A 24,904-nucleotide genomic window follows, 5' to 3' on the forward strand; every position below is an offset into this window, starting at 1 on the left:
AAATGGGGACACAAAGCACATGCATCTGTGCACACTGTCCAAGACCCTCCCCATCAGGTGGCCTGGCAGCAGCAGGGATGTTCTTTTTCTTCCGTTGCCAGAACACAGGAGCACGTGGGAGCCTGGCAGGATGGAGGTGGCTGCCAGCCCTATGCCTCGACAGGATGGCGGGTTGCCTCCTCCGGGCAGGGCATGGGCATTTTGGGAACACCAAACCAGCAGATTCTCACTCAGTCCATGCTCTGCCTCAGTTTCTCCAGCTGTCGCATAGGGCTGAAGCTGCCCTGTTCCCACGCTTCCTGGGAAGTGGTTTTTGTGGTTCTCTGCAAAGCCTCCAAGCATTGAGTCTGGCAGCGCTGTGGCTCTTGAACCTCTCCCAGCCTTTCAGAGCTGGCCAGTGCGCTTGCACCCTGACTAGCAAGCAGCCGCTTCAGGCCAACTCCCAGAGGTGCTGCCGGGCTCTTGCCATGTCCTTGCCTTTTTTCCAGCAGCTGCTTGGCTCTGCCAGAGCTCGGGGGAGCACAGCAGCCAATGCAGGAGAGCCACGCAGGAGAGCTGCCATGCAGGGCCAGATTTGAGGGCTACCAGGCGAAGCTGGAGGAGCCCAAGTGTCAGCAGATGCTGGGGATGAGACACTCGGTGGCGAAGTTCTGCTACCATGCATCTGTATGTCCCCAAAGCGGTCCTGAGGACTCCCTATGCTGATTTAACTCCCTCCTGGCTCTCCAGCCAGTCTTATCCTGACCCTGGGTGCCCAACAGAGATGCACTGGGAAACAAACTGTGAGGGACAAATGAACCAATGCACCAATGCAAGGGACAAATGAACCAAGAAGCATCCTTCCTCTACTTTACTCATTCTCAATGAGGGCTTTTGCCACCCAGAGGCAGAAGCTGGTGGAGAGGAGGCACATCTTGCTCAGGGGTTTGGTCCTATCCACTCCAGCCACTCCACTGGTTTTTCATGGTGGCTTTGCTGCTTTTCCCCCCCTTTAAAAGTCTCCTTCATTTCAGGAACAGCCTTAAAGGAAGCAATTAAGGATAGACGTTTGGGCAATGGAAAAGGCAGAGCAGGAGAGGGATGTGTGGGCATACTGGGATTGGGAGCTGGGGGCAACAGTTGGGGTTGGGGATCCTCTTGTGACCCTCTTTCGGATCACAGGGATTTGCTCTGGTGCTCAGTGTGTGGGAGTGCATCCTCGGGGTGTTAGGGGTGCTGAGGCCGGGGCTGGCTGGGGACCCGTCTGGGGACATTGCACTGTCCCAGGACAGGCCCCTTTCTTGGCTGCTCAGCGGCAACCATGCTGCTCCAGAGGGACCCAGCTGATGGGTCTGTACCTGGATTTGCCAGCTTCAGAGGAAGGCTGTAGGAGCAGGAACTTAGAGGGGAAAACTGGGATTTGGTTGTTTTCATTTCCTGAGGCTGCTCTCCTGCTTCCCTCCCCACTGTGCTGATGACACTGCGTATGGCACGTGCCCCCACTGTCCTTCCGATGCTCGGGGGACCCAGGAGTAGAACTGTAGTGATGCTTCCCCTTCCAGGGGGTCCCTGAGCCTGGGGCCACTTGGCTCCTTGGCTGAGCCACTTCACCCTTGTGAAGGGTGTGTGTCCCCTCTCGCGGATGAGGCCCCATGTCCCTCCCCACTCTGCCACCACCGCTGCCAGCCCTAGGGCCACCCTGCTCCCTGCTCTGGCGGAAAACAGGCACTATTGTGTCTCCAACTCCTGAGAGACTCCAATGTCAACAAGGCAGGGGATTAAAGCTGGCTGCAGTGGTACTCACTTTGGACTCAGCCCTGCGGCGTAAAGAGGAGGATTGTGTTCCCCTCCCCGCATCCCAGCCAGGGCCAGACGCTGGCAGGGAGAGCTGTTTCCCCAGCTTTGAAGCTGCCTGTGTGTTTGTTTTCCCTGAAGCCATGTCCTCTGGGACCAGGGGATTGTTAGAAATCAAAGCTGAGTGGGGTCAAGCTGGGGCAGCTGGGGGCAGGAGACCTCCCAGGAGAAGGCAGAGGCGGTGGTGGGGAACTTGGGATGTTGCTCCCATCCTTCTGGGGAGGTCCAGGTGGGCAGTGGTGGATGTTCCCTGTCACCCATCTGCAGGGCTGGAAGTGGCACAGCCCCTCCTGCTTCTGGCTGGGCGAGGACCGTGTCCCCTACAGTGACGCCCGCAAGACGTGCTCTGACTACAGCTCCACACTGGTCACCATCACCAACAGGTCAGTGCCACGCCAGTGGTGGTGGGTTTACCCCAAAACAAGTCCTGCAAGGTGGGGAGTGACCTCCAAGGGCTGGAGCATCATGGGTGGCTCGGTGTCTCGGCTTGCTGCATTGCCCACGCTCACTGTCCCTCCAGGTTTGAGCAGGCATATGTGAGCAGTCTCATCTATGGCTGGGATGGGGAGTATTTTTGGACAGCTCTGCAGGACATCAATGAGACGGGCGCATTCCGCTGGCTGAGCGGTGATGAGGTGATGTACACTCACTGGAACCGCAACCAGCCCGGTAAGGGATAGGGGTGGGATGGGGACTCCCCCTTCATGCAAGGCGGGACTGGCACTGCCCCCCAGCACGGTCCAACCCTAAGGCTGGCATCTTCCCTGCTCTCGTGAGCGCTCCAGGTTACAACAAGGGTGGCTGCGTGGCCTTGGCCACCGGCAGCTCCATGGGGCTGTGGGAGGTGAAGAACTGCAGCACCTTCAAGGCCAAGTACATCTGTCGCCAGAACCTGGGCACCCCAGTCAATCCTGAACTGCCCGGTCCTTTCCCCACACCCAGCCTCACTGCCACCTGCCCCCCAGGATGGAGCTCCGACCCCAAACTCCGTCACTGCTACAAGGTGAAGGGGGGTTGGACAGGTCGGTGTGGGGATGCATGTGCCTCCCCAGTGCAGCGGGGTGAAGGGGCACGTTTTGATGCTTGCAAGAGGCACGCCACAAGCCTGGCTGGGGCTGGATGGCAGCACTGTGCCCTGGAATGTGGCTATCTGTGGGTGGGAACAGTGCTCTGCTCCTGTTCTGCTGCTGAGCCCCCCCATGCTGTGGGTTCTTCCTTTCCCAGGTGTTCAGCTTTGAAAAGCTGCAAGAGAAGAAGATGTGGATCGCTGCACAGGAATTCTGCCGGGAGCTGGGGGCCCAGCTGCTCAGCCTAGGCAGCTACGAGGAGGAGCACTTTGTCGCCAACACCCTCAACAAGATTTTTGGGTGAGAGGCTGGTGGCACCAGTGTGTGTCCCACTGCCAGAGTGTGCTTGCCATGAGCACACAGCCCTCTTGGTGCTCTGGCACATGTGAATGGATGGATGGATGGATGGATGGATTGATGGATGGAAGGATGGATTGATGGATCTCTCTGAGCACAGACTGGTGTACAGAAGGTGCATCAGTTGGTGTGGGAGATGTGCAGGAAGTTCAGTGTAATTTGAGGATGGAGCTTGGATTTAAAGCAGCTCCAGCCCTGAGACGGCATGCCTGTTATCCCAGTTCCTGCTGTCCAGTGTGTGGGGATGGCAGGCTTTGAAAACAAACAGAAAAAGCCCTGTATATATATTTGTATATAAATATGAACCCCTCTGGTTTGAAGGGGGTTGTGTACTCACCTGTCCCCCTGGCTCTCCACAGGGAGTCGGAGCCAGAGCTCCATGAGCAGCACTGGTTCTGGATCGGCCTGAACCGGCGGGACCCCGCTGGGGACCGGAGCTGGAGATGGAGCGATGGGCTGGGGGTGAGTCCAGGGGGTATTTGGGTTGTGGGAGGGACAAATCTGGTGCTGGTGGAAATGCCCAACACTGCCCATCTCTCTCAACCCCCAGTTTTTCTACCACAACTTTGACCGCAGTAACTATGATGACGATGACATCCGGAGCTGTGCGGTGCTGGATCTGGCCTCCCTGCAGTGGATGCCAATGCAGTGCGAAGCCCAGCTGGACTGGATCTGCAAACTGCCCAAAGGTACCGGGAAAGGGGTCCCCAAACCCATCAGCTGTGACTGACCTGGAGGAGCATGGGCTGTGGGGTGGTGGAATCCCTGGGAGGAGGGAGGGTGATTCCCAATTCAGGGACTGGGAGAGGTGCTGTCCCTTCTGGGGGAATTCAGGAGAGGCATCCTGCCGTTGTAGCCCACGGATGGTTTGCGGAGAAGCATCCATGGGAGCATCCCAGCCTGCACCCCCCTGACAGCTTCTCCTTGCCCTTTCTCCAGGTGCTGATGTGAAGGAGCCGGAGATCGCAACCCAAGGTGCATTGGCCACAGCCTTTTGTCACAGTCACAGAATATTCTGAGTTGGACAGGACCCACAAGGACCATTGAGTCCAGCTCCTGGCCCTGCACCCCAAAAATCCCACCCTGCACTTGAGAGTGTTGTCCAACTGCTCCTTGAGCTCTGGCAGCCTTGGAACTGTAGTTACTGCCCTGGGGAGCCTGATCACCCTCTGGGGGAAGAACGTTTTTCCTGATATCCAACCTTAACCTCTCCTGACACAACATCAGGTTGTGCATAGACTGCCTGATGTCCTAAATGGATATCTGCCACAATTAATCCAGAGGATGGATCCTGGGCAGGGTTGTGGAAGGGAGGGGAACCCAGGCATCCTGCTGCCGCTCCACTGCAGGAGAGGGACAAAAGCAAAGCAGCCCAACAGGCAGGGACCAAGGGTCAGGGTGACTATGGCAGGAGTGTCACAGCCTCAGCGTGACACCAGTCCCTGCCTACAGGCAGCAAAGAGTGGGTAAAGTACCAGGAGGCTGAGTACAAGTTCTTCGAGCACCACTCAACGTGGCTGCAGGCACAGCGCATCTGCAGCTGGTTCCAGGCTGAGCTGACGTCAGTGCACAGCGAGGCTGAGCTGCGCTTCCTGGGCCAGAACCTGAAGAAGGTACCAAGGGGACAGGAACTTCCCAGGGCACCAGTGGGCTCTGCTGCCCTATGGGCTGCTCTTCCTTGTCTTCTTTCACCCTTTTCTGAAGGGACAATATTTGGGGGTGCTGGGCTTGGCTTGGGGTCATGATGGGCTTATATGGTGGCTGGTCCTGATGCCTGGGGGTGGGTTTGGGGCTCAGCAAAGTGATGCTTTTTACCTTGCTTTTGCAAGTTGGGGAAGGGTGTCTGTTCCCCATGGCAGCCTCAGTTGCCCCCAAAGACCCCCCAGTCCCTGAAGGGTACTGATATGTCCTTTCTGGGCGTGCAGTTCTCCAGGGGCCAGGAGCAGCACTGGTGGATTGGGCTGCACACCTACGAGAATGACGGGAGGTTCAAGTAAGTCACAGCCAGCCACCTTGTCCCTGGATGTCCCCACACTACCGTCCCCATCACATCCCCACACCACTATGTCCCTGCATGTCCTTACACCACCATCCCCACCTCTCAGAGTGCCTGTGGCTCAGCAACTGCATCTTGGGGGTCTCATCCTGGGCTGCTGGGCTGGAGGTTTCTCACCCAAGAGGGTGATGGTGGGACACGCTCCCAGTTAGGGCATTCAAGTGGTCCCATTCACCAAGTCACTGCTCAGCCTCGTACTCCTCCTGATGCTGTTCCAGGTGGTCTGATGGGTCCCTCCTCAATTTTGTCTTTTGGGCACCGGGCAAGCCTCGGCCCATCAGCAAGGACAGGAAGTGTGTGTACATGACAGCCAGCCGAGGTGAGGGCAGGGCAGGGCAGGACTCCACATGAGGCTCTGAGGGGCTGGGGCGCTGGTACCGGTGCAGAGGGGCATCATGCCCAGCCTGTCCCTCCCCGTAGAGGACTGGGGGGACCAGAAGTGCATGACGGCGCTGCCTTACATCTGCAAGCGGAGCAACGGGACTGCTGTGAAGCCTTCCCTCCCTCCAGTACCTGCTGCCACGAGTGGGGGCTGTCCCCAAGGCTGGCTGCCCTTCCTCAGCAAGGTACCGCTGGAGGGAGAGGGGACAGCAGGATGATGGCTACTTCCTGGTGTTCCACCAGCCCTATGGAGGCCCTGAGGGGGTGGCTGCAAAGGGGCAGGATGGAGAGGGATGCCTGCACGTGTTTTGTGGGGAGTGCTGGGGGATGCATTTACAGGGATGCTGGGAGAGATGTGCCGTGGGGTGGGGAAGGTGAGGTGTGTCCATAGGTTTGCCAGGAGAGATGTGGGAGGACCAGAGGGGTTGGGGGGTGGCAGGCATGAGGGTGTGAAGGCAAAAAGGACCATTGGGCAGAATGGGGCTGCAGAGGGTGCCTGCGTGGGGAGGGTGCAAGGCTCAGGGTTGGGGGCAGCTGCACCTCCTGGACCATCCTGTGCCCCTGGCTGTGCAGTGTTTTAGCTTCAATGGCCACAACAAAGGCGAAATAGTGAAGTGGCCAGAGGCGAAGCAGGTGTGCGAGAGTCAGGGCGCCGTCCTGGCCACCATTGCCAGCCCCCTGGAGCAGGGTAGGTCTCCTCTGCCCAACCACCCCACCCAGGTTCTACCTGCCAGGGGTGGTCCTCCGTGCCTCACCTGTTGCTTGCAGCCTTCATCACATCCATGCTGCCCAACATCTCCTTCGACCTCTGGATTGGCCTGCACGATGCTCAGAGGGAGTTCCAGTGGGTGGAGGGGGAGCCGCTGCGGCACGTGAGCTGGGCACCTGGAGAGCCCTCGGGCTGCAGCTCCTCCAGCCCCCGTGACAAGCCGGTAAGGGAGATTCCCTGTAGCACCCCCATCCCCCGGGAAGGTCTCAGCCCCAGGCCCAGCCTTGGGAAAGGAAGGATTTAGTGGACTGGGGTGGTTCTCCAAGGGCAGTGCAGGGTGAAGCGCTGTAGGGTGGGGGTTCCTCGCATGGGGATCTCTGTGGTGTAAGATGACAGTGCTAAGGGCAGTGCTGACTGTGCTGATTGTGGCTTGGCTGTGCAGACCAACTGTGTCGTGGTGTGGCACGGCTCACCCCCCGTCTTCACGGGACGCTGGGATGACCGGAGCTGCCTGGAAGAGAAGCATGGCTATGTCTGCCAGCGGAGCATAGGTAGGAGGGGGACGAGGGGACAGCCCTCTTCTGGGCTGGGGATCAGCCACTGCCACCCTGGTGCCCCATGCTGTGGTGGGACTGGGGAGCTTGGGGCGATGGGTTTAGCTTATGGAGAGCTGGGGAGATAGGCTTAACTTGGGTGGGTGGGTCCCTGGTCTCAGCCATTTATGGGACAGCCCCAAACCTGTGCACACCGGCCTGGCTCAGTGTGTCCTGCAGGGACATGCATCCTGGTGGACAGCTCCCAGGTGGGGATGGTTGTAGGGTGTCAGTGCTTGTCATCCCTAAGGATGTCCCTCTTCCTTCCCCAGTTGCACCAGGATGTCCGCAGGTGCAATCAGCACAACACTGCCAGGGACAGCCTGGCCTGGGTAGGGATGGACAAGGGGGTGACCCACCTGCAGGAGTAGATGCAGGAGTGTCCTCTGTGCCCTCTGACTGTGTCTCTTTGCTCCTCCAGACCCGTCCCTGAGCCCTGCGCAGACACCATTCCCCCCTTCTCCTACCGGCACCCTCTTTTACCACAACAGCACTTACCGCATCCTGCAGAAACCCCTCAGGTGGCACGAGGCACTGCTGCTCTGCGAGACCCTCAATGCCACCCTGGCCACCATCCCCAACCCCTACAGCCAGGCCTTCCTCACGCAGGCTATCAGCAGCCTGCGGGCTCCACTCTGGATTGGGTTGGCCAACGATGAGGTGAGGGAAGGGGGCAGGCACCTGGGGCACAGGTCCCCAGGGGGATCACAGCAGTCCCCAAGAATCTCCTCCATGTGGTCTTCCAGGGAGGCCGGAGCTACTCGTGGCTGACGGAGGAGAGCCTCATTTACACCAACTGGCAGGACGGGGAGCCCCAGCAGACCACCGGCTGCTCCTACATGGACACGGACGGGAGCTGGCGCACAGCTGGCTGTGACACCAAGCTTCAGGGGGGCATCTGCCAGCTCCAAACAGGTGCTGGTCAGGGGGCCTGCGGTGGTCCAGGTGGGGTGTGACCAAGGGTTGGAGATGGGGCATCCCACTAGGGACCTTCTGGAGCATGTCCTTGTGGGTCTGGATGCCCCAGTGTGCTGTGGGACCCCGACATGCTGTGCCCCACCACACCTTTAATATACCATGTGCTCCTCAGGTCACCCCCGCATGCACAAGTGGAGCTACAGTGGCAGCTGTCCCAAATCGCTGGAGGACTCCTCCTGGATTCCCTTCCGGGACCACTGCTACACCTTCCACATGGAGATCACCCTCAGGCAGAAGGACGCCATGAGGAGGTGCCAGAAAGGTATGAGGGGCCTGGGGTGGTAAAGGAGGGAGATGCATCCTTGGAAATGGAAGAGAGTGGGATCCCCAGGATGTTTGTGGGTGCAGCAGACCCCTTTGTCCCTGTGTCTGTGTCCAGCCTTGGTCAGCCATCATCTCCTTGCTGTTCCATGTTAGGGTTCCCCAATCATCATGTGGTTCACAGGTAGGTCCTCAACTTTGTCCTCTTGGGCACTGCTGCTCCCTAGCTCAGTCCTCTCAGTTCTGGGCTCCTCCATGACAGTCTTCCCTCTGCAGTTGGCGGCACAGTGTTGTCCATCCAGGATGAAATGGAGAATGTCTTTGTGTGGGAGCATCTCCAGGCATATGAGGGCCTTTCCAAGGGGGCCTGGCTGGGCATGACCTTCAACCCCAAAGGTACAAAGGAAGGAATGAGGTTTGAGATACATCCCCAGGCACCTCCATGAATTCCCACCAAGTCTGCAGTGAGCAGAGGAAACCCTTGGTGGTGGCACCAGTGAGGGGGGCTCATGCCATAGTGTGACCAGGCTCACTGGTGTCTCAGGCCATGCTGGACATGCCATTTGTGTCCTCCTCTGGCTTGGTGGGGTACGAAACCCAAAGCCTTCTCCAAGACACTGGAGCATTCTGATTCAGGAAGGTGTGCTGTAGCCCCTGGTCCTCCCCATCACACCTCCCCACCATAGAATCACAGAATGACGGGATCATTTGGGTTGGAAAAGATCTTAAAGCCATCCAGTCCCACCCCCTGCCATGGGCAGGGCCACCTTCCACTAGACCAGGTTGCCCAGAGCCCCGTCACACCTCCTCATACTTTCTGAACTGGGACAAAGGTGGAGTGTCTCCTTCAGCCTCCTCAAGCCTAATTTTCCCATTTCCCAGGTGGCACCTTGGTTTGGCATGACAACACTGCCGTGAACTACTCCAACTGGGGCCAGCACGACACGGGGCCCAGCATGCTTAGCCAGAACAGCTGCTACTGGATCCAGAGCAGCAACGGCGTGTGGCGCCTAGGCTCCTGCACAAACGTAACCATGGGGGTCATTTGCAAGATCCCCCGAGGTAGGGCTCCCTCTGCTCCCCGAGGCTCCTGGGCTGATGTAGGGTGAGCTGGGGGTCTGGGCAGGGTGCTGCACAGCAGAGCTGTCACAGTGGCAGCACCAACCATGTGTTTCGGGTAATTCCAGTGCAGGGGATGGTATGGGTTAGTGTTGGGGTCTGCAGGTCCCCATTGGGCTCCATGATGGGCTGTGCATGTCTCAGTGGCTGGGTCAGCTCCTTGGGGCAGGATGAGGCCGGTGGGGCAGTGGTGGAGCAGAGCCAGAGGACCGTCCTAGCTGTGCATCACCCATTGCCCACGTGGTGCAGCACTGGGAGCAGTGCGGTGTATGGGTCCAGTGGTGCTGGTGGTGGGAAGATGGGAGGGTGTTGTGGCCGTGCACTCACCTGTCTGTGTTACCTTTGCAGTGGAGGAAAGCAGCTTTTCCAGGGCAGGTGAGTGGTACCATCAGCCTGGGCACACTACTGGGACTGGAAACCAGGACTGGGAGCCTGTGCCGTAGCCCGGCTTGTGTAAATAACCAAAGAAGTGGGTTATGTGGGTGGGGAATGCCATTCCCAAGTGACTTTGGCCTTGAGTTAGAACTCCTCAGGAGCAGGAGCCATCCTTCCATGGAGGTGTGTGTCTTCCGAGCCGCTTGCTACTCTCCTTCCTGTGCCCACACTGCTTGGTCAGTCTGGGGGATGGCCACCATGTTTGCTGGTAGGATCCCAAAGATCCATCCCAGGCAGCTGCTAAATATTCATACACATAGGAAAGACCCAGGGAGTCTGCCCAGTCCCAGGAGCTCTGCCAAGGGCACAGGATGTGCCCAAAACACCAAAGCAGATTCACAGAGTCAAAGAATACGCTGAGTTGGAAGGGACCCACAGGGATCGAGTCCAACTCTTAAGTGAATGACCATACAGGAATCAAATCCACAACCTTGGTGTTATTAGCATCATGCTCAACCAGCTGAGCTAATCTCATTCCATCCTGTCCTGTTGTGACCCACCACAGGGGAATGAGCACAGAAACAGGCTCCCCAGGACAGTGGTCACGGCCCCAACACTGCCAGAGCTCGAGAAGTGTTTGGTCAGCACTCTCAGGCACAGGGTGGGATTCTCGGGGTGTCCTGTGCGGGTCCAGGAGTTGGACTCGGTGGTCTTTGTGGGTTCCTTCCAACTCAAGACATTCTATGATTAAATGATCCTGCCCAAAAACCCAGGTCTGGCTGGAGCCCCACCAGCCCCAGCCTCTCCTGCAGGCTGAGGAAGGAACAGGAGCCATCTGTCTGCCTCTCAGCAGCCCTTCCTCCCTGCAGCTCTGCCGGAGAACACGACAGCCATCGCAGTGGTCGTGCTGTCGACGCTGGCGCTGTGCGCCGTGCTGGGGGTCGTCATCTTCCTGTACAAGCGCCGACAGAGTGCGGAGCGCGGCGCCTTCGAGAGCGCTCGCTACAGTCGCACCACCGCCAACCCCAGTGAATCTGCCGAGAAGAACATCCTGGTGTCGGACATGGAGATGAACGAGCAGCAAGACTAACGGCAGAGGGGACGCTGGGGATGGGGACCTGGGGAGGGGGGAGGACGGAGAGCATCACACACGCTATCCCCACAGCGTGTGGGGCAGGGGTGGCAGCGGGAGCGGTGTGGCAGGGCAGAGAGAGGGGCTGGGGTCAGGGTTGGGGTCCAACCAGGTGGGCAAGAGGAGGGAGCTGGATCCCTCCTGCCCCGCATGTTGCTGCCGTCACCTCTGGGCTTGTCCCCAGCTGCCGGGGGTTTGCCTGCAGCAGCCGTGGAGGCAGTTTCAGGGCTAAAAAGTTTTGAGGGAAATTGCTGCACAAGTTTGAGATCTTTCCAGCAGCATGAACAGGCTCCAAGACACCTTTGCCTTGGGAGAAGGCAAGCGCAGGCATTCAGGGCCCTGCAGCAGGCTCTTCCCCCCCAGAAACGGAGCTGGTGTCCGAGAAGACATCCTCCCAGGCAAGAGGTCTCCAAAGCTGATCTACCTCCCTTCTGTGTGCAGCAGCGCAGGCCCTGCCAGCTCCCAGCCCCACCACTGTGCAGCTCCTTCCCTCTCTTCGGCCTCATCCCCCACCTCCAGCAGAAAGCAGCAGAGACACTGTCCAAGCATGGAGCCTCCAGGATCAGCGACGGAATCCCCCTCTCCTCCCTGGCACATTCCTAGGGGTGTGTTGAACCCCAGTGAGGCTGTGGTGACTTCCCTGTTCTGGCAGACAGAGCTTGTCCCATTTTCTTTGGTGTGTGTGTCCCCCAGATAACTGCATGGGATAGCACTGGAGCAAACTGCTGGCCCAGCTCCTCTGGTGGGACCACCCTCAGCAGCCCAGAGCCCACAGGAGGAGTTGGGTGCCGAGGCAGGAGATGCTCCCAGAGAACCAGGGCCACCCTCTGTGCCTTGCCAGGCAGGGATGGTGTGGGGCTGGAGTCACTTGTCACTGGTGGCTTGCTGGGGCCAGAAGGCCAAGGATCAGTGCTGTAGGGTGGGGAGGATTTGGAATCTGTTGGTTGTTTTTGAAGTTGGTGGTTTGTTGGTTTTTAAGGAAACGATGGTAGCTTTTGTTGCTATACTGTACCGAGTGCGTGCTGAATATATACATTTTTTCACACAGCTGGCTGGGGTGTGTGTGGTTGCCTGTTTTCCCATGTAGGGTGTAGAGGAGGAGAAGGAGGAAGGCAGTGTGTAAGTAATCCCCTGCCTGGCTTTTGAGCTGTGCAGGAAGGAGTGGGGGTGCCTGGGGCTGAGCCATCCTCCATCAGCTGTGTGCAGCAGCATCCCTAGGATGAAGGATGCCTGGAGAGAGTGAGAGTTGTTAGGCCCTCAGCGGAGGTTCCCTGCTAGGAATGGGATCCAAAGAGCCCCTTGGACCTCTGAAGGGGGGTGACACAAGACATGTTGCCTTTAGCCTTCTGCCTCTGAGGCTCGAGTTGGGGTTGGTTTTGCTGCAAGAACAGGAACAAGCAAATTTTTGTAACTCATTTTTAACACCTGTGTGGATTTTAAAATCTGTTGATTTCACTTAAGCTGGACATTAAGTGTTTTAAGAAACTGTTGGGGGGTGGGATGGGGGAACCAGGTACCACTGGGTTTCTGTTTACTTTTTGGCAACCTCCAAAAGCTGCCATGACATTTCAGGGTGAGGAAGAATCTGGAGCACATGGACCTGCCCCGGCTCCATTTTTCTCTCTCAGCTTTCCCTGCCTTTATTTCCTGAGGTCCTTTCTGATTTGGAGCAGTTGGTTCTGTCCATTGGTCTGTGCCTTCCTGGTGTGGGAGCTAGATCCTGAAAAGCCAAGCATGAATCCCTTCCCATCCCCAGCAGCTGGAATTCCTGCTGCAGAGGGATGCTTGAAATAGCAGCAGGCATGCTGAGCTGGAACCTGTGCTGCTGGTGGGGATGGAGGTCTGGGATTAACTCCTTCTGGATGGGCAGATGTGTTAGGAAGTCCTAAAAAATAAAGATTGAGGTTAGGATTGATGGGCAGGTGTGAGGGAAGAGCAGCGCTGAGGATGCAGCTGGACAGGGTTGGGGCTCCTTTGAGGTGATGAGACCCTGGGCGGGGTGGGAGCAGGGTAACACGGGGCATATGGCTGGGGTGGTGGGGAGTAATAGGTGCTGGAGGAAATTCTGTGCCATGGAGAGCCTGGGAAGGAGGTCCCACAGCCATGCAGGAGGTGTTAAGCTTGGCTCTCACCCAGCCCAACCTGGAAGACCTTGCTTAAGAGAATTTTTTTTTCTTTCTTCTTGATTACTTTGGTTTTTGTCCTCCTCCTTTGCTTTTGAGAAAAGAAATCTGTACAGTCTAGGAGAAATGTTGTCTGAGAAGAGTTTTGTGAGCTGTCGGCAGTGATCAGGATTATGGGGAAATGCATATATGGTTACGTGGTATCTTCTATCACCATTAGATAATGTGAAGAATTGCTTAACAGGACCCTGTCAATTATATATATATATATATATATATACATATATATATATATATATTTGCGCTTTTATTACTCTCTGTGTTTTGTAAGATCCTTTTAGAAGCTTGGAAATAAAATTTCCTTTCCCACTTATTTTCTTCCTTTTATTTTTTTCCCTTCCTTTTAATTGGGAAAAGCAAAACTTGTCTTTCCCTATGTCCCCAACAAGTCATGAATATAAAGATGAAATGACACTTACCTGCCTGAAATTACACCTACGTGCCTGTAGCAGAGGAAGTTCCAAGGTGCCCAGGTGAGGGGGATGTTGTATTGATTCCTTGTGGTTTTTGGTTGTGTGTCCCATGGATATGATGTCTCTGCTCCACTGGTTGTTCAGAAGTGTTGGCTGGAGGGAGAAGATGAAGGAGAATGGGCAGCATTCATTTATTTGTGGATGACTCCAGAGTTCAGTGAAGATGTCAGGTGGAGCAGAGTCCTTGGAAAAGCACTTCAGATTTCCAATGGCATGAACAGGTTCCAAGACCCCTTCCTTTTGGGAGAAGGCAAGCACAGGCATTCGGGGCATTCCGTTTCATAAAGTCCTAGAATGGTTTGGGTTCGAAGGGACCTTAAAGCTCATCAAGTTCCATCCCCCTGCCACAGACAGAGACACCTTCCACTTTCCCAGGGTGCTCCAAGCCCCATCCAGCCTGGCCTTGAACACTTCCAGGGATGGGGCAGACACAGCTTCTCTGGGCAACCTGTGCCAGGGCCTCACCACACTCGGAAAGAATTTCCTCCTCAAGAAATTTCTCACCAAGAGTTGGGAGATGGGGCTGCTATCCAGCTGCTCCTGCTTCATCCCACGGCTCATATCAGAGCAGTGAACACTGGACACAACCACAGACACTGGCCAGGCTGCAGGGAAGCTGCAGGGCTGACCTGGACCAGCACTGCTGCACAAGAGCAGTGAGCCTGGCAGCGCTTCCCACACATCAGGCTTCCCCTGCTTGCACCGGTCGCTCGGTCACTCGTGCTGTTTCCTCACCTCCCTCTTCTTTGGGGTCTCCCCATCCCTTCAGTAGCCTGGGGCTGTCCACACCCACTGCTCCCTTCCCTGGGGTCAGAACCAGCACTGTCCCCGCTCTCCCACCGTGCTGGGGAGAGATGAGATTTCATAATCATAGAATCACATAATCATGGAATTGTTTAGGTTGGGAAAGTCCTCTAAGCTCATTGAGTTCAACCATTTCCACAGCACTGTCAAGCCCACCACTAACCCATGTCCCCAGTTGCCTCATCCACATGGCTTTTAAATTTCAATGAGGTTTCGCTTGGGTTTGTCTTTGACTGGGTGAAGAGCACAGGGCAGGCACCTGGAGCAGAAACTCTCAGGATGCTTTGAAGGAAGAAATTCTTTTTCTCTTCTTTTGTTTTTCACCCAAGAGGTGAGAGGATCTCAGGGAGGGCTGCTCCATTTAATTGCAAACAGCAACAGAAATAACGTGGAGCGACACTGCACTGCAGCATGGAAAAGGAGACTGGAGTCCTCTTCCTTCTGGAGCTTAAACCCTCTCAGGATGACCTGACCTGAACTCAGGTGTGTGTCTTCTCTTCAAAGGAAGCCTATCAAAGCTTGTACTACCGATGTGAAACAGTGAAGATCAGAATGTGCTTTATTTATTTATATTTTAATCCAAAAGAAATGTGGCCTTTGGGAAAAAGCACAGTTTGTAGTAACCAGAGGCGTTTTCTCCACGGGCATGAAGAATGTCTACCTTTTATCAACTCTTCTAAACTTGAACTGAGCACACTCATTTTAAGAGACTCATTAGAAAATTCCATGACATCTGGTTCAGAATGGGTTTAACTGGAGAAGGATACAAAATGGCCTCGTTATTTTAATCCCCTTTAATTTCCCTGCTGAATACCAAGGTATCAGACAGAAGGAAGGCAGCACCTCCAAGGCAGGCAACTAGGACATTCTAAAATTAGTCCCTGGCAGGTGAGCTGCCCGTCAGCCCATGGATCAGCCCTGGATCATGGGCTAGTGTGAGGGTGTGGAAGGGAAGTGTCCCTTTTATTTTCAGAAGCAGTTTATAGTACATGTAAGTGCAGCACACCACATCCAGACCCCAGGCTGGGCTTCATCTGATAAACCTGAGTCAGCCAGGGCTGTTGGCGCAGCCCGAGGCTCCCACTGAGTCAGCTCTGATGCATTCACTGGGCACTGGCAGATCTAAACTGGGTCAGCTGAACAGTGACCTAAAGTTCCCTGTTCTGAATAAAAACAGGAGACTGGGGCAGCTTGATGAGCTGCAGTGTCTACATCGCACCTCATGGCAGGTGAACAGAATCCTGCCCTCAGAGGCTAATTCCCTCAATTTGATAGGTAAAAACAGACCTAAGCTGCTTAGGACTTAGTCATCATCTGCATTGAATACCTGTAGCCATGCACGGAGATAGCCCCAATATCCACAGTGTGTGGGAAGCACTCTAATATATTTGGGAGCCCTAAAGCACAGTGCAGAATCCAGCGTGCCACGCTCAGCTCTACTAAAGGCATGTGGCGGCTTTGTCTACAAGCTGTAGCTAGCAGGGTGTAGAGAGAGTGAGGAGCCTGCTGGCCTGAGCTGCTCTTTGCCACTCAGATCCAACACAGTGGTGTTTGTGAAGGTGACAATTCAGTGTTAAATGTTCAGAACACAAATGTGCTGAGGGACTGCAGCACAACAGAGGTCAGGGCTTCGCAGAGCCACGGACGTGTCTGGGCTGCGACCAGTGGCCGCTGCCTCTTTGAACCAAATTGCACTTGGCAGCTGTTTTCATTTCGCCCCATGGTAAAAACCGCTACTCTGAAAACAAACAGTTTGTGCAAAATGAGTCACCACAAAATCTTTGTTTCCTCATTCCCAGAAGCCAGGCATAAGCCTGACCCAGAGGGTATTAATCTGTGTGGGATGAAGGAAAAATCCAATGTTCTGTGAATGCGGTGTCTGCTCAGTAAGTAATTTTGTTCAGGAATAATCAAATATGCTGGGTGCTCCTCATCTGACATGGTTATCAGTCAAATTATCATGTAGAGTTCATGCTTAATAGTTACCTTCTAATTCATGCAGTAAGTTTGTGAGGCCCAATGTGAACACCAGTGAGCACAGTGCCACATATGGATCAGGTTTCCAGTGATGGACAATAACCAGTATGGTGTTAACCAGCAGCATAGGGAATATTAAGTCCCTTAAAATTCACGAAATTATACTGTCTTGTCACAGAATAAAAAGAATTATAATGTATTAAGCAATATGTTTCAAGTTCATGTAATTGAGAAGTTAGGAAACGTGTAAATCAGGCAAGAATTCAAAAAGTTCATGTACAAATCTGAGCCTTAAAAAGAAGCTTGAAAGAATTTATACAGCACATTTGTACTGATCTTTTGCTGAGATGCAAATGTTCCAGGTTTCTTACTGTACAGTGCAGTGAAGCCTTCAGGCTCTTTCCTAGCTTTACTTCCAAACAACAGCAATATTTTCTAGTTGCTTTCCATGGGTTCATCTCTGTGTGTCAGCATTCAAGTCAAGACCTGAGCACTGTTTTCCTTCTGCCTACATTCTCCCTTTTAAAACAAAGGAAAATCCCCACTTTGTTGAGGCCATGGTAGTTGTTAGAGAATGTTAAATACAAGAACTTCCCTGAAAGTTCATCCCACTCCAGCTGAGGGAAAGCATTCTATGTGTTGTTCACAGATGTAAACGTGTGCTCTGGTCCCCTTGGCTGGAAGCTGTGGACAGGATCACGTCACTTTATAAGCTCAAACTCTAATCAGAAAAAACCTCAGAAGCAAAGAATGTCAGTGTTAAATGTGACTCCAGACGCACATCAGGGGACCACAGGCCTCTCCACAACTTGTGATTTTAAAGGTTAAAGGAGGTTAGTTAAAAACTCAACTTACTAGCCAACTGTTTCCAATTAGGTGAGGCAGGTTTGGGACATAATCAACAGAAATGCCACGTTGACTTCACTACTAGTTACTTTGACCTATGCTCTTTGAAAGTAATTAGCTATCAGTGGACTTTAAAAGACAACAGTAGAAGTTCAAAAAGGACTGTGTGACATAAACACACTTGGTTTGGCTTTAGTTAAAGTAGGAGAAAAGTAGAAGTAGTAAAAAACAGTGAAAAGGGTACTTGATACAAAGGCTTCTTGGGGGAATTCCAAGGTCATGAGAGTTATAATTATTTTTCTCAGGACCTGTAAATGAAGAACAAAGGGTGGTTCAGAATTGTTGGGGAAGATGAAACAGGAAAGCCTTATAAATATGATTGCCTGACAAAAGATTTTGGGAATATGAAAACTACAGGCAACATCGAAATGAAAGCCACTTTTGAAATACCAAGTCTTAGTTACTGAACAACTAGAAAACAATGGTATGGCCGACTGAAGGTAATCCCCCCTTGATTGAACAATACCCTCTGCTTGCAAGCAGGTCCAAGGGTCAGAGCAGACCCTACTAGCTCAGCAGAAGGGGTCCAAAGAGTAGTTTTTAGAAGTTAAGGTGTAACACTCTATGGTAATATAAGAACTCTTATAGGCTGTATGTAAATGCTATAGGATTTGTATCTTGTATTAGATTGGTTAGTGACAATTAGAATATTCAGTACAGAAGATGATTTATTGTATTGTAACCAGGACTTCAGACATTCCTTACTACTTCTTCCATTCTATTCTCTTGCTCTTACTTCCACTCTCGCTCTTACAATAAACCGACTGTGTCCCAAGACCTGCCTATAGAGATGTCTCATCACCATCCATCTACGTCCGGCCGTCTCGTAACCTACACAGAATTCCTTTCTTCATCAACAAGAAAAAAAAAAAACTAGTGGAGTTAACAAGATGAAAAGCCATTGCTTTCTCTTAAGCTTGGAGATAGAGAAAAATCACCGAATAATTATTTTGATTGACAATTATCTGCACTGTTATCCTGCTGTTCTGCTCTCCAAGGTACCTGCACAACCCCTTCTGAACTTGGTTCTGCTGCCCATCTGAGGGTACAGCAGCTTCCTCAGCATTTAAAGACTGTTTAATTATTGATGTAGCCTTCATTTATACAGTTTGAATTACTGTGAGAAAGTATAAGGTGTAAATATGGTTTTCTCATTACACATAAACTTCTAAGAACTCCAGTGCCTCAGTGTCTTTTTGCTTAAAATGATAATTTTGTAATCCTTACAGTACTGTTGGTAAGTTTTAAGATGTGGAAAACCTTTACAAGTCACTGGTAGCAAATCATGCAAAACCTGCCGAGTCCTGCTTGCTTAGATTAGTTATTATTTACAATCCAGATGAAAAAGCAGTTTTCTTTTTGATGGGTTTGTCAAATCTATAGCATTGTTAACTCTTCAATATTAAATAAGAAGTAAATTTAGTCCATTCAGTAAGTACTAGATGTAGTTCTTTTGGCAGAGTAGCTAGATGGGGGACGGTGTTTAAAAAAAAGCAGGAAGGTCTATTTAGAAGAGACATGTTTATTAATTAATTAAAATTTGATTCAAAGCATGATTTTATATTCTAAGGAGCGTGTGAGCTTGAGCAAGTCACTTTTTGCCTCTTGGTGTTCGAGAACATTCTTCCCCGTGCTCTGATGGGAGGCAATATCTGGAAGTGGAAAAAGCAAGTCCTGCTGTAGGAATTCCTCACTGCTGGAGCTAATGGGACAGAGCTGTGAAAGTCTTGGCTGTAATTAGCCAGGCAGTTACTAGATGTCACTGCAGCCCCAGCCGACAGAACCGGAAGAGCTCTCCTTTGGCCAAAACCCATGGAAGGGGAAGCACATCCAACAAAGGAACGAGACTTGCTCCAGCTGAACGGGCTTTGCTGAGAACATGAGTTGTGTTATAGGCACAGGAGAAGCCTTGCTCCACTCTCTTGGCATTTCCCATTGTTCCCAGTCATTGCATGCCTTTTAAATCCTATTTACATGTGCCTGTAACTAGCACATTTGAAAGAGAAACCTTACTTCAACAACAGCATCACAATCTGCAACTTCATCATCAGCTCCTCAGTAAATGGATCTGTAAGATAACAAATACCTGTCAGTCACTGGGAAAATATCTATTTAAAATACACATTCTCATTTTTCTCTTCATGACATGGACAATGGATTGTAATAGGACCTGGAAGGTGAAGGAAAAGCATCTCATTTGGCCAAAGAAGGCATATTCACTCTCTGGAGAATGTTATTACGCTATGGTTAATAAATGATTTACTATAGAGAAAGTTTTCTTACCCTTGTATTTGCATTTTATTTCACCCTTTTAAAGAAATACAACCCCTTCCATCAGTTGAGGAACAGGAGTCCCTGTTCTGTAACACAATTCAACAATGTTTACATCAGGAACAGGGAGTTAATCTCTTTTTATCTGATAATCATTGTCTAGAAAACTTAGTTAAATATGAAGTTTACTTTGCCTAAATAGCCATTAAAAATCAGAATTGGGACAAAGAAAAATATCACTGTAATGGAAAACAGATTAAATACCTGTGCAATTGATAGTTTAACTCCAAGATCAAAGTGAAGGTTTTGAGTAAGAACTTTGGAGGTGGCAGATTTACTATTACAAGGCAAAGAGCAAACATAAACTGTCTTACACTCAGACATGGGAAGTGAGTGATCCCTGACTCACCAGGTGATAGAAGTATCAATAAAAAAATAAGTTCGAGCAAGTTTCATATCTACGTTAATTTTTTTTAATTTACTTCTCACTAATTCAATTAAAAACCCCATTGTTCACAGAAGATGTTCCAGGGTAGGTATTGCTGAGGCTTAGATGTACTCCAGGATTGAAGACGATTTTATTTTACCTAATGGTCACATTCAGGAAAAGCTGTGAGGCAAAACAGTTTGAAGGGAAAGGGGGCACAGACTGAAACAGTTTGTTGAACAACAAAGACTGTTACAGGCTGCTGAAAATGTATTTTTTTAATCAGTAATACCAGCACCTCTTTAAAATTCCTGTCTGGAATGCAAGGTAAAAAAAATTTTAATTGTGGATATGTTTTAGCAGGAGTTTATGTTTAGTAGGAGTCTCAACATCCTTCTGAACTCAGCAGGGGTGGCCACCTAAAAATCCAATGGCTTCATGTGGTTGTAGGTCTTGAACCCTGAGAGAAGAAACAACCCAGGAAGTTTCCTCAGAGGAGGAGGCTTCAGTTGGTCTTTATTCAGACACTGACCTGGTGTGGAAAACAGCTTGGGGCTCCTCCTCTGTTTGATGTAGCCCTGCTCTTCGACATCACAGCTGTATGAGGAAACACTCAATGCTCCAACCCACAGAATCCAAAATCATCTTGCAAGTAAAAGCAGAGCATTTTCTTACAGTTTGTCATTGCACCTTAAAAAGTAATCCAGCTCCTTGCCCCGTTTTGCAAATGTCAATGCCTTACTGTTAGCAGTGCTCTGGTAAACAGGGTGGATATGTAGAATTTCCTGATCAGCTCAAAGGAAAGAAAACACAGAGACTTTGTTAGAATTAGATGAGAAAAAAAGCCTTATTAAATGAAAAAAGTCTTTAAGGAGATACCAGCTCTCTTTCTAGATGTTCCCAAAAAACTCCTAAGTGCTGGTGCAGGCAATTTCACATCTTACTGCAACGAATAATCAGAGGATGGCCAGCACACAAAATGCCACACCAATTGAGTTTTACTGCAACAAACCTTTAAAGAATTGAAGGACTAAAGCTTAACAGCCAGAACTTGTATGCTGTGGGGGGTTTCTCTTTTCTTGTCATTGTTTATTGGTTTTGTGGAGAACTTCAATTATGTATCTTTACTGCACACTTGAGATCATGTAAATCTTCCTAATTTTTGAAACTTGCATTTCCTGAGTTTTTTCCTCCTTCTTTTTGATGTCTAATTTGTTTCATTCATATCTAACAACCCTCTTGACAATTCATGAGATTGTTCATATTTAATGAGAACAATTAAACAAGAATTTTGTAAAAATTTAAGGTCTTTTGGAGTTATAAGCTCCAAAGCTGACTTTCATTTTCCTCTGCTTTAGGCTGTCTTGAGCACTCAGAGAAAGGCAGCCAGGATTAAAAAAGGTTTCCCATTTTAACACTGATTAGACATACAATTTAATACAGCTAGAAAAAGCAAAGAGAATGATTTGTAAGAAAATGAAGTATGGGAATGCTTAAAAAAACAGGACAAGTGCAGAAATACTTAAGATAGAGTAAAGCTTTAGATTACTTTCAATATCAAAATTACTCGTAAACAGACATGAGTAGTTTGCCATTAAATTGTACCCATCTATTACTTTATACTTAAAAGACTTGTTTCATTTAAGCAGCTGGTATTAAGACAGATCCAAGGTTGTAAATTTTTTTTTTTTTTTTTTTTAAGTTGTTGGCTTTTGGAATTAACTTTATACATGGGGAAAGACTACCAGACTCTCAAAGATTTTTATGGATTTAATAATGATTTAATAATGTGCTAATAACACTCAAACTTTGGAGTACAACTGAACTTAAACTAGGAGTAAAGAATAGAATGGAGCATGTTCTTCTGAGATTCATGTGGGAGAGACTGTGGCATCTGCACTTGGTATTTGTCATTTCCAAGTCCAATTCGAACCGAGACTGAAAGAAGAGAGATGCATGACCATGGCATTTGCTGATACAGCCTGTGTGGTTGTTTCAGCTCTAGGTCTTTTGCCTCTTCCTCACAGGATGGCACCTGGAGCATGAGGAAATCTCTATCCTCCCTTTGGGCTTTGACTGATGGGAGGGGAGTGGACAGGGATTTTTTCAATACTCAAAGGTCTCCTATAACTGAAAGCTCCTGTTTTCACTCCCTGTTCCCCATCCAAGCTGTATAAATATGGACCTGCGTGAGTGAAAGGTGAAATGATGCAAACAGCTCAGCAGCAGAAGAGTACTGATGGTAAACTTTTAATAAAACGTGACCAAACCCTCATTAATTGTCCATTATGGACGCAGCAGTTCCACCACTGTGCCACCTTTGGGACACTGCTCCTTTATTTTTCCTGCGATGATCTATTTTTATGGAGCAGACTGACTCAGGTATCGACAAGCACATGTACTTCAAAACTGAATGTACATGATTCTACATCAAAATATTTGAATGACTAACTGATAAAAGATTGTGAAAAGCCATTCTGAACCCCTGCCATGGCTCTGTGTTTTAATTCAGTATTATCTCTGAAGTGCTTGTTTGAAAGTGGTTTCCTCTTCCATTCTGCCTGTTGCCAACAGCCTCCTCAGGAGAGTTTTCAACCAGGCCATCTGTAACCTCTGGCTGCAGCACTGCATCATTTGACACTAAAACTGTCACTTCAATTTCTGATTCTTCTAGGAAAATTATGACAAATCAAAATGTTTAGCATTGTGTACTATTTCTCCTGCTTACAGTAAATGTACCACATGTATGAACTGGGCTTGTGTTATAGGAGAGGGAGTTGGACTAATTTAGAGCACATTTGACCATGTAATGCTGGGTCATTAACTCGTAATTGAGGTTGCTCAGAAACCATACTCATTCTGGCTGTAACTCTGTCCTGCTGATGTACGACTCCTACCCACTGGAGCAGGTTCTACACCCAGTCGTCTCACCTGTTACTTGGTATCTTGCAGCTGAACCCAGCACTTCAGAAGGTATTTCTGGATTACCTGGTTATGCTGTTAAAAAGATGAGATTTCCACAGTGAGGCTCCTGCGATCAGTTTAAGGTATCTTTTGCAAGGTAAGATGAACCACATCTAGAATAGAATATTTCTATATCTTAGACTTGCCTTTTTCTCTACACAGACCTTAAAAAAACTGTGGCCAACTGATACTGGCTTTGTACTGGGGATATCTCAAATTAATCTTCCTTCTTTTGCCCAATTTTTGGGAGTATTAAATTCTTTGCTGAGTTCAGCTAGCACTGGTACTGCATTCAGCTTTCTGAAAAGCAAATTGAAGGCTTTTAATGTTATTATAATAGACAGTCAAAATGAGATTTCAAGTGAGAATTTGTGGAACTGCCAAGTCCTAATACACCACAGAGAGGTGGCTTATGTGCTTCACCTCAAAGTATTACTTTACTTTTATATGAACCAATGGTTTCTCAGGAGAAAACTGTGAGGTTGCTTGGTTCTTTGGGTTTTTTTGAGAGGTTTGTCTTGTTTTTAATGATGTTCAGCCATAACTAAGCCCAAAATATCCACTAAATTTAAGGGTACACATATAACAACAATAACAATAAAAGAAAATAATTATTCTCATCACAGTGTTATTTTAAACTGGACATTTCAAAATGGCAAGATTAGAAAAGAATCACAAAAATCCAACATCTCATAGCCTGGATTCTAATTAAAATCCCTCCCAACCTCAAGACAGTCAGGACAAGAAGTCACTATCCCTGTAGTTTCAGGATGACTGATTAAAGACTTCAGACAAACCACAAGCAGCCACTGGATCAGTTGATGTGACCATTTTTTAGAGCAGCTCAACTACAGCCCTAATGCTCCAGTGCAAAGATATTCTAAGAATTTAAAAACATCAAAAATATCATTCCCGAGAGCTCTGCAAGGTTACAATACAGTTCCATGCAGAGTTTGCCAATTAACTGGAAAGTTTCATCCACTGTTTTGCAGCTTGTAACAAGCTAAGAGAGGGGAAATGGATTTTAATTTGACATGTCTGTGGTGTTGACACTCTGACTTGGTCACAAATGACAGCACCACAAATGGATCCTAACTCTTCCTGTGTGCATGCCTGAAATGAATGGAATCAGGAAGGATCTCTCAAGACGGAAATTGTATTCACCAAGCCAAGAAAAGCTTTCACATGGATTGGGATGCCTATCATAAGAACAAGTGCTGGAAAAAAACCTCATCAAAACCCTCATTTTCACCCTTAGTTAATTAAGATTCCCTAATTCATTGCTGCCGAAACCACTGAAGAGAGTTGGTGACTTGTTAGCCAGTTGGCCAGAGAAGCTGAAAGGGATGTATCTCTACTCGTGTAAATCAGCACTGTCAAAAAAGCCCTTATAGACCTCCTTCCTTAGTCATTCCTGGTGAAAAGAGCTCAACAACAAAAGAGAACTGGTAAAGTGCTATAACACCCAGAAGGAAGCAGTGAGGATGTAACCCTGTAACCCTTTAACTACAAGGTAACTGGAAATTCTGTATTTTTACTACTTTTCTTACCCTTTTTCTGATAATCAGCATGTAGCTCGGTCTCAGAACTCTGTAAGTCTTTAAAAATAAAGGTGATGCAGTCCAGGAGGGAGGCCTGAATCTGTAAGTTTGTGCTGTGCCACAAACTTACAGATCTCAAATCTGTGTTTTCCTTCTTGGTGATCGCTTTGTGCTGAACTACATGAGAATGGTAGAACTGACTACACTCAGGCCATGCTGCAGTAATGATAACCTGTCTTGCAGCTCTTTAGTTATTTAACCCTGCATTGCATTGACCTCTCTTACATTAAATGACTAAAAGGCAGCAGAGAAATGGGTCTGGCACAGTGAATATTAGTGAAGATCAGGAAGAAAGCAAATGGCAAATACTGATTAGACAAGAGCAATGGCAACTACCAAGCATCAATTAAAAGGAAAGTGATGGTGCAATTGAAACCACAGATGTAAAATCCAGAACTGGGAGGAGGTGTACATGTATGGTTTTTTGAAGGAGGTGG

The 24,904-nt window shown here is 49.8% G+C and overlaps 1 protein-coding gene across 3 annotated transcripts in view; it reads left to right on the forward strand.

Annotated features, from left to right (window-relative positions):
* Positions 1-13,357, forward strand: part of MRC2 (mannose receptor C type 2) — a 28,697-nt gene extending 15,340 nt beyond the window's left edge. For 2 of the 3 annotated variants that reach the window (XM_032134407.1, XM_032134408.1), the window contains exons 10-30: positions 2,101-2,216; positions 2,354-2,502; positions 2,619-2,836; positions 3,058-3,200; positions 3,617-3,719; positions 3,808-3,946; positions 4,197-4,232; positions 4,710-4,870; positions 5,183-5,250; positions 5,532-5,632; positions 5,734-5,879; positions 6,268-6,382; positions 6,463-6,626; positions 6,846-6,954; positions 7,418-7,656; positions 7,743-7,911; positions 8,087-8,236; positions 8,512-8,631; positions 9,118-9,297; positions 9,703-9,729; positions 10,599-13,357. In XM_032134407.1, coding sequence (XP_031990298.1) covers positions 2,101-2,216; positions 2,354-2,502; positions 2,619-2,836; positions 3,058-3,200; positions 3,617-3,719; positions 3,808-3,946; positions 4,197-4,232; positions 4,710-4,870; positions 5,183-5,250; positions 5,532-5,632; positions 5,734-5,879; positions 6,268-6,382; positions 6,463-6,626; positions 6,846-6,954; positions 7,418-7,656; positions 7,743-7,911; positions 8,087-8,236; positions 8,512-8,631; positions 9,118-9,297; positions 9,703-9,729; positions 10,599-10,819 — 2,874 coding nt within the window. In that variant the 3' untranslated portion in view covers positions 10,820-13,357. The other variant, XM_032134409.1, reaches the window with a different exon arrangement.
* Positions 13,358-24,904: the final 11,547 nt, after the last annotated feature.

The sequence above is a fragment of the Corvus moneduloides genome, chromosome 26, assembly GCF_009650955.1.
Source record: "Corvus moneduloides isolate bCorMon1 chromosome 26, bCorMon1.pri, whole genome shotgun sequence".
Taxonomy (NCBI): domain Eukaryota; kingdom Metazoa; phylum Chordata; class Aves; order Passeriformes; family Corvidae; genus Corvus; species Corvus moneduloides.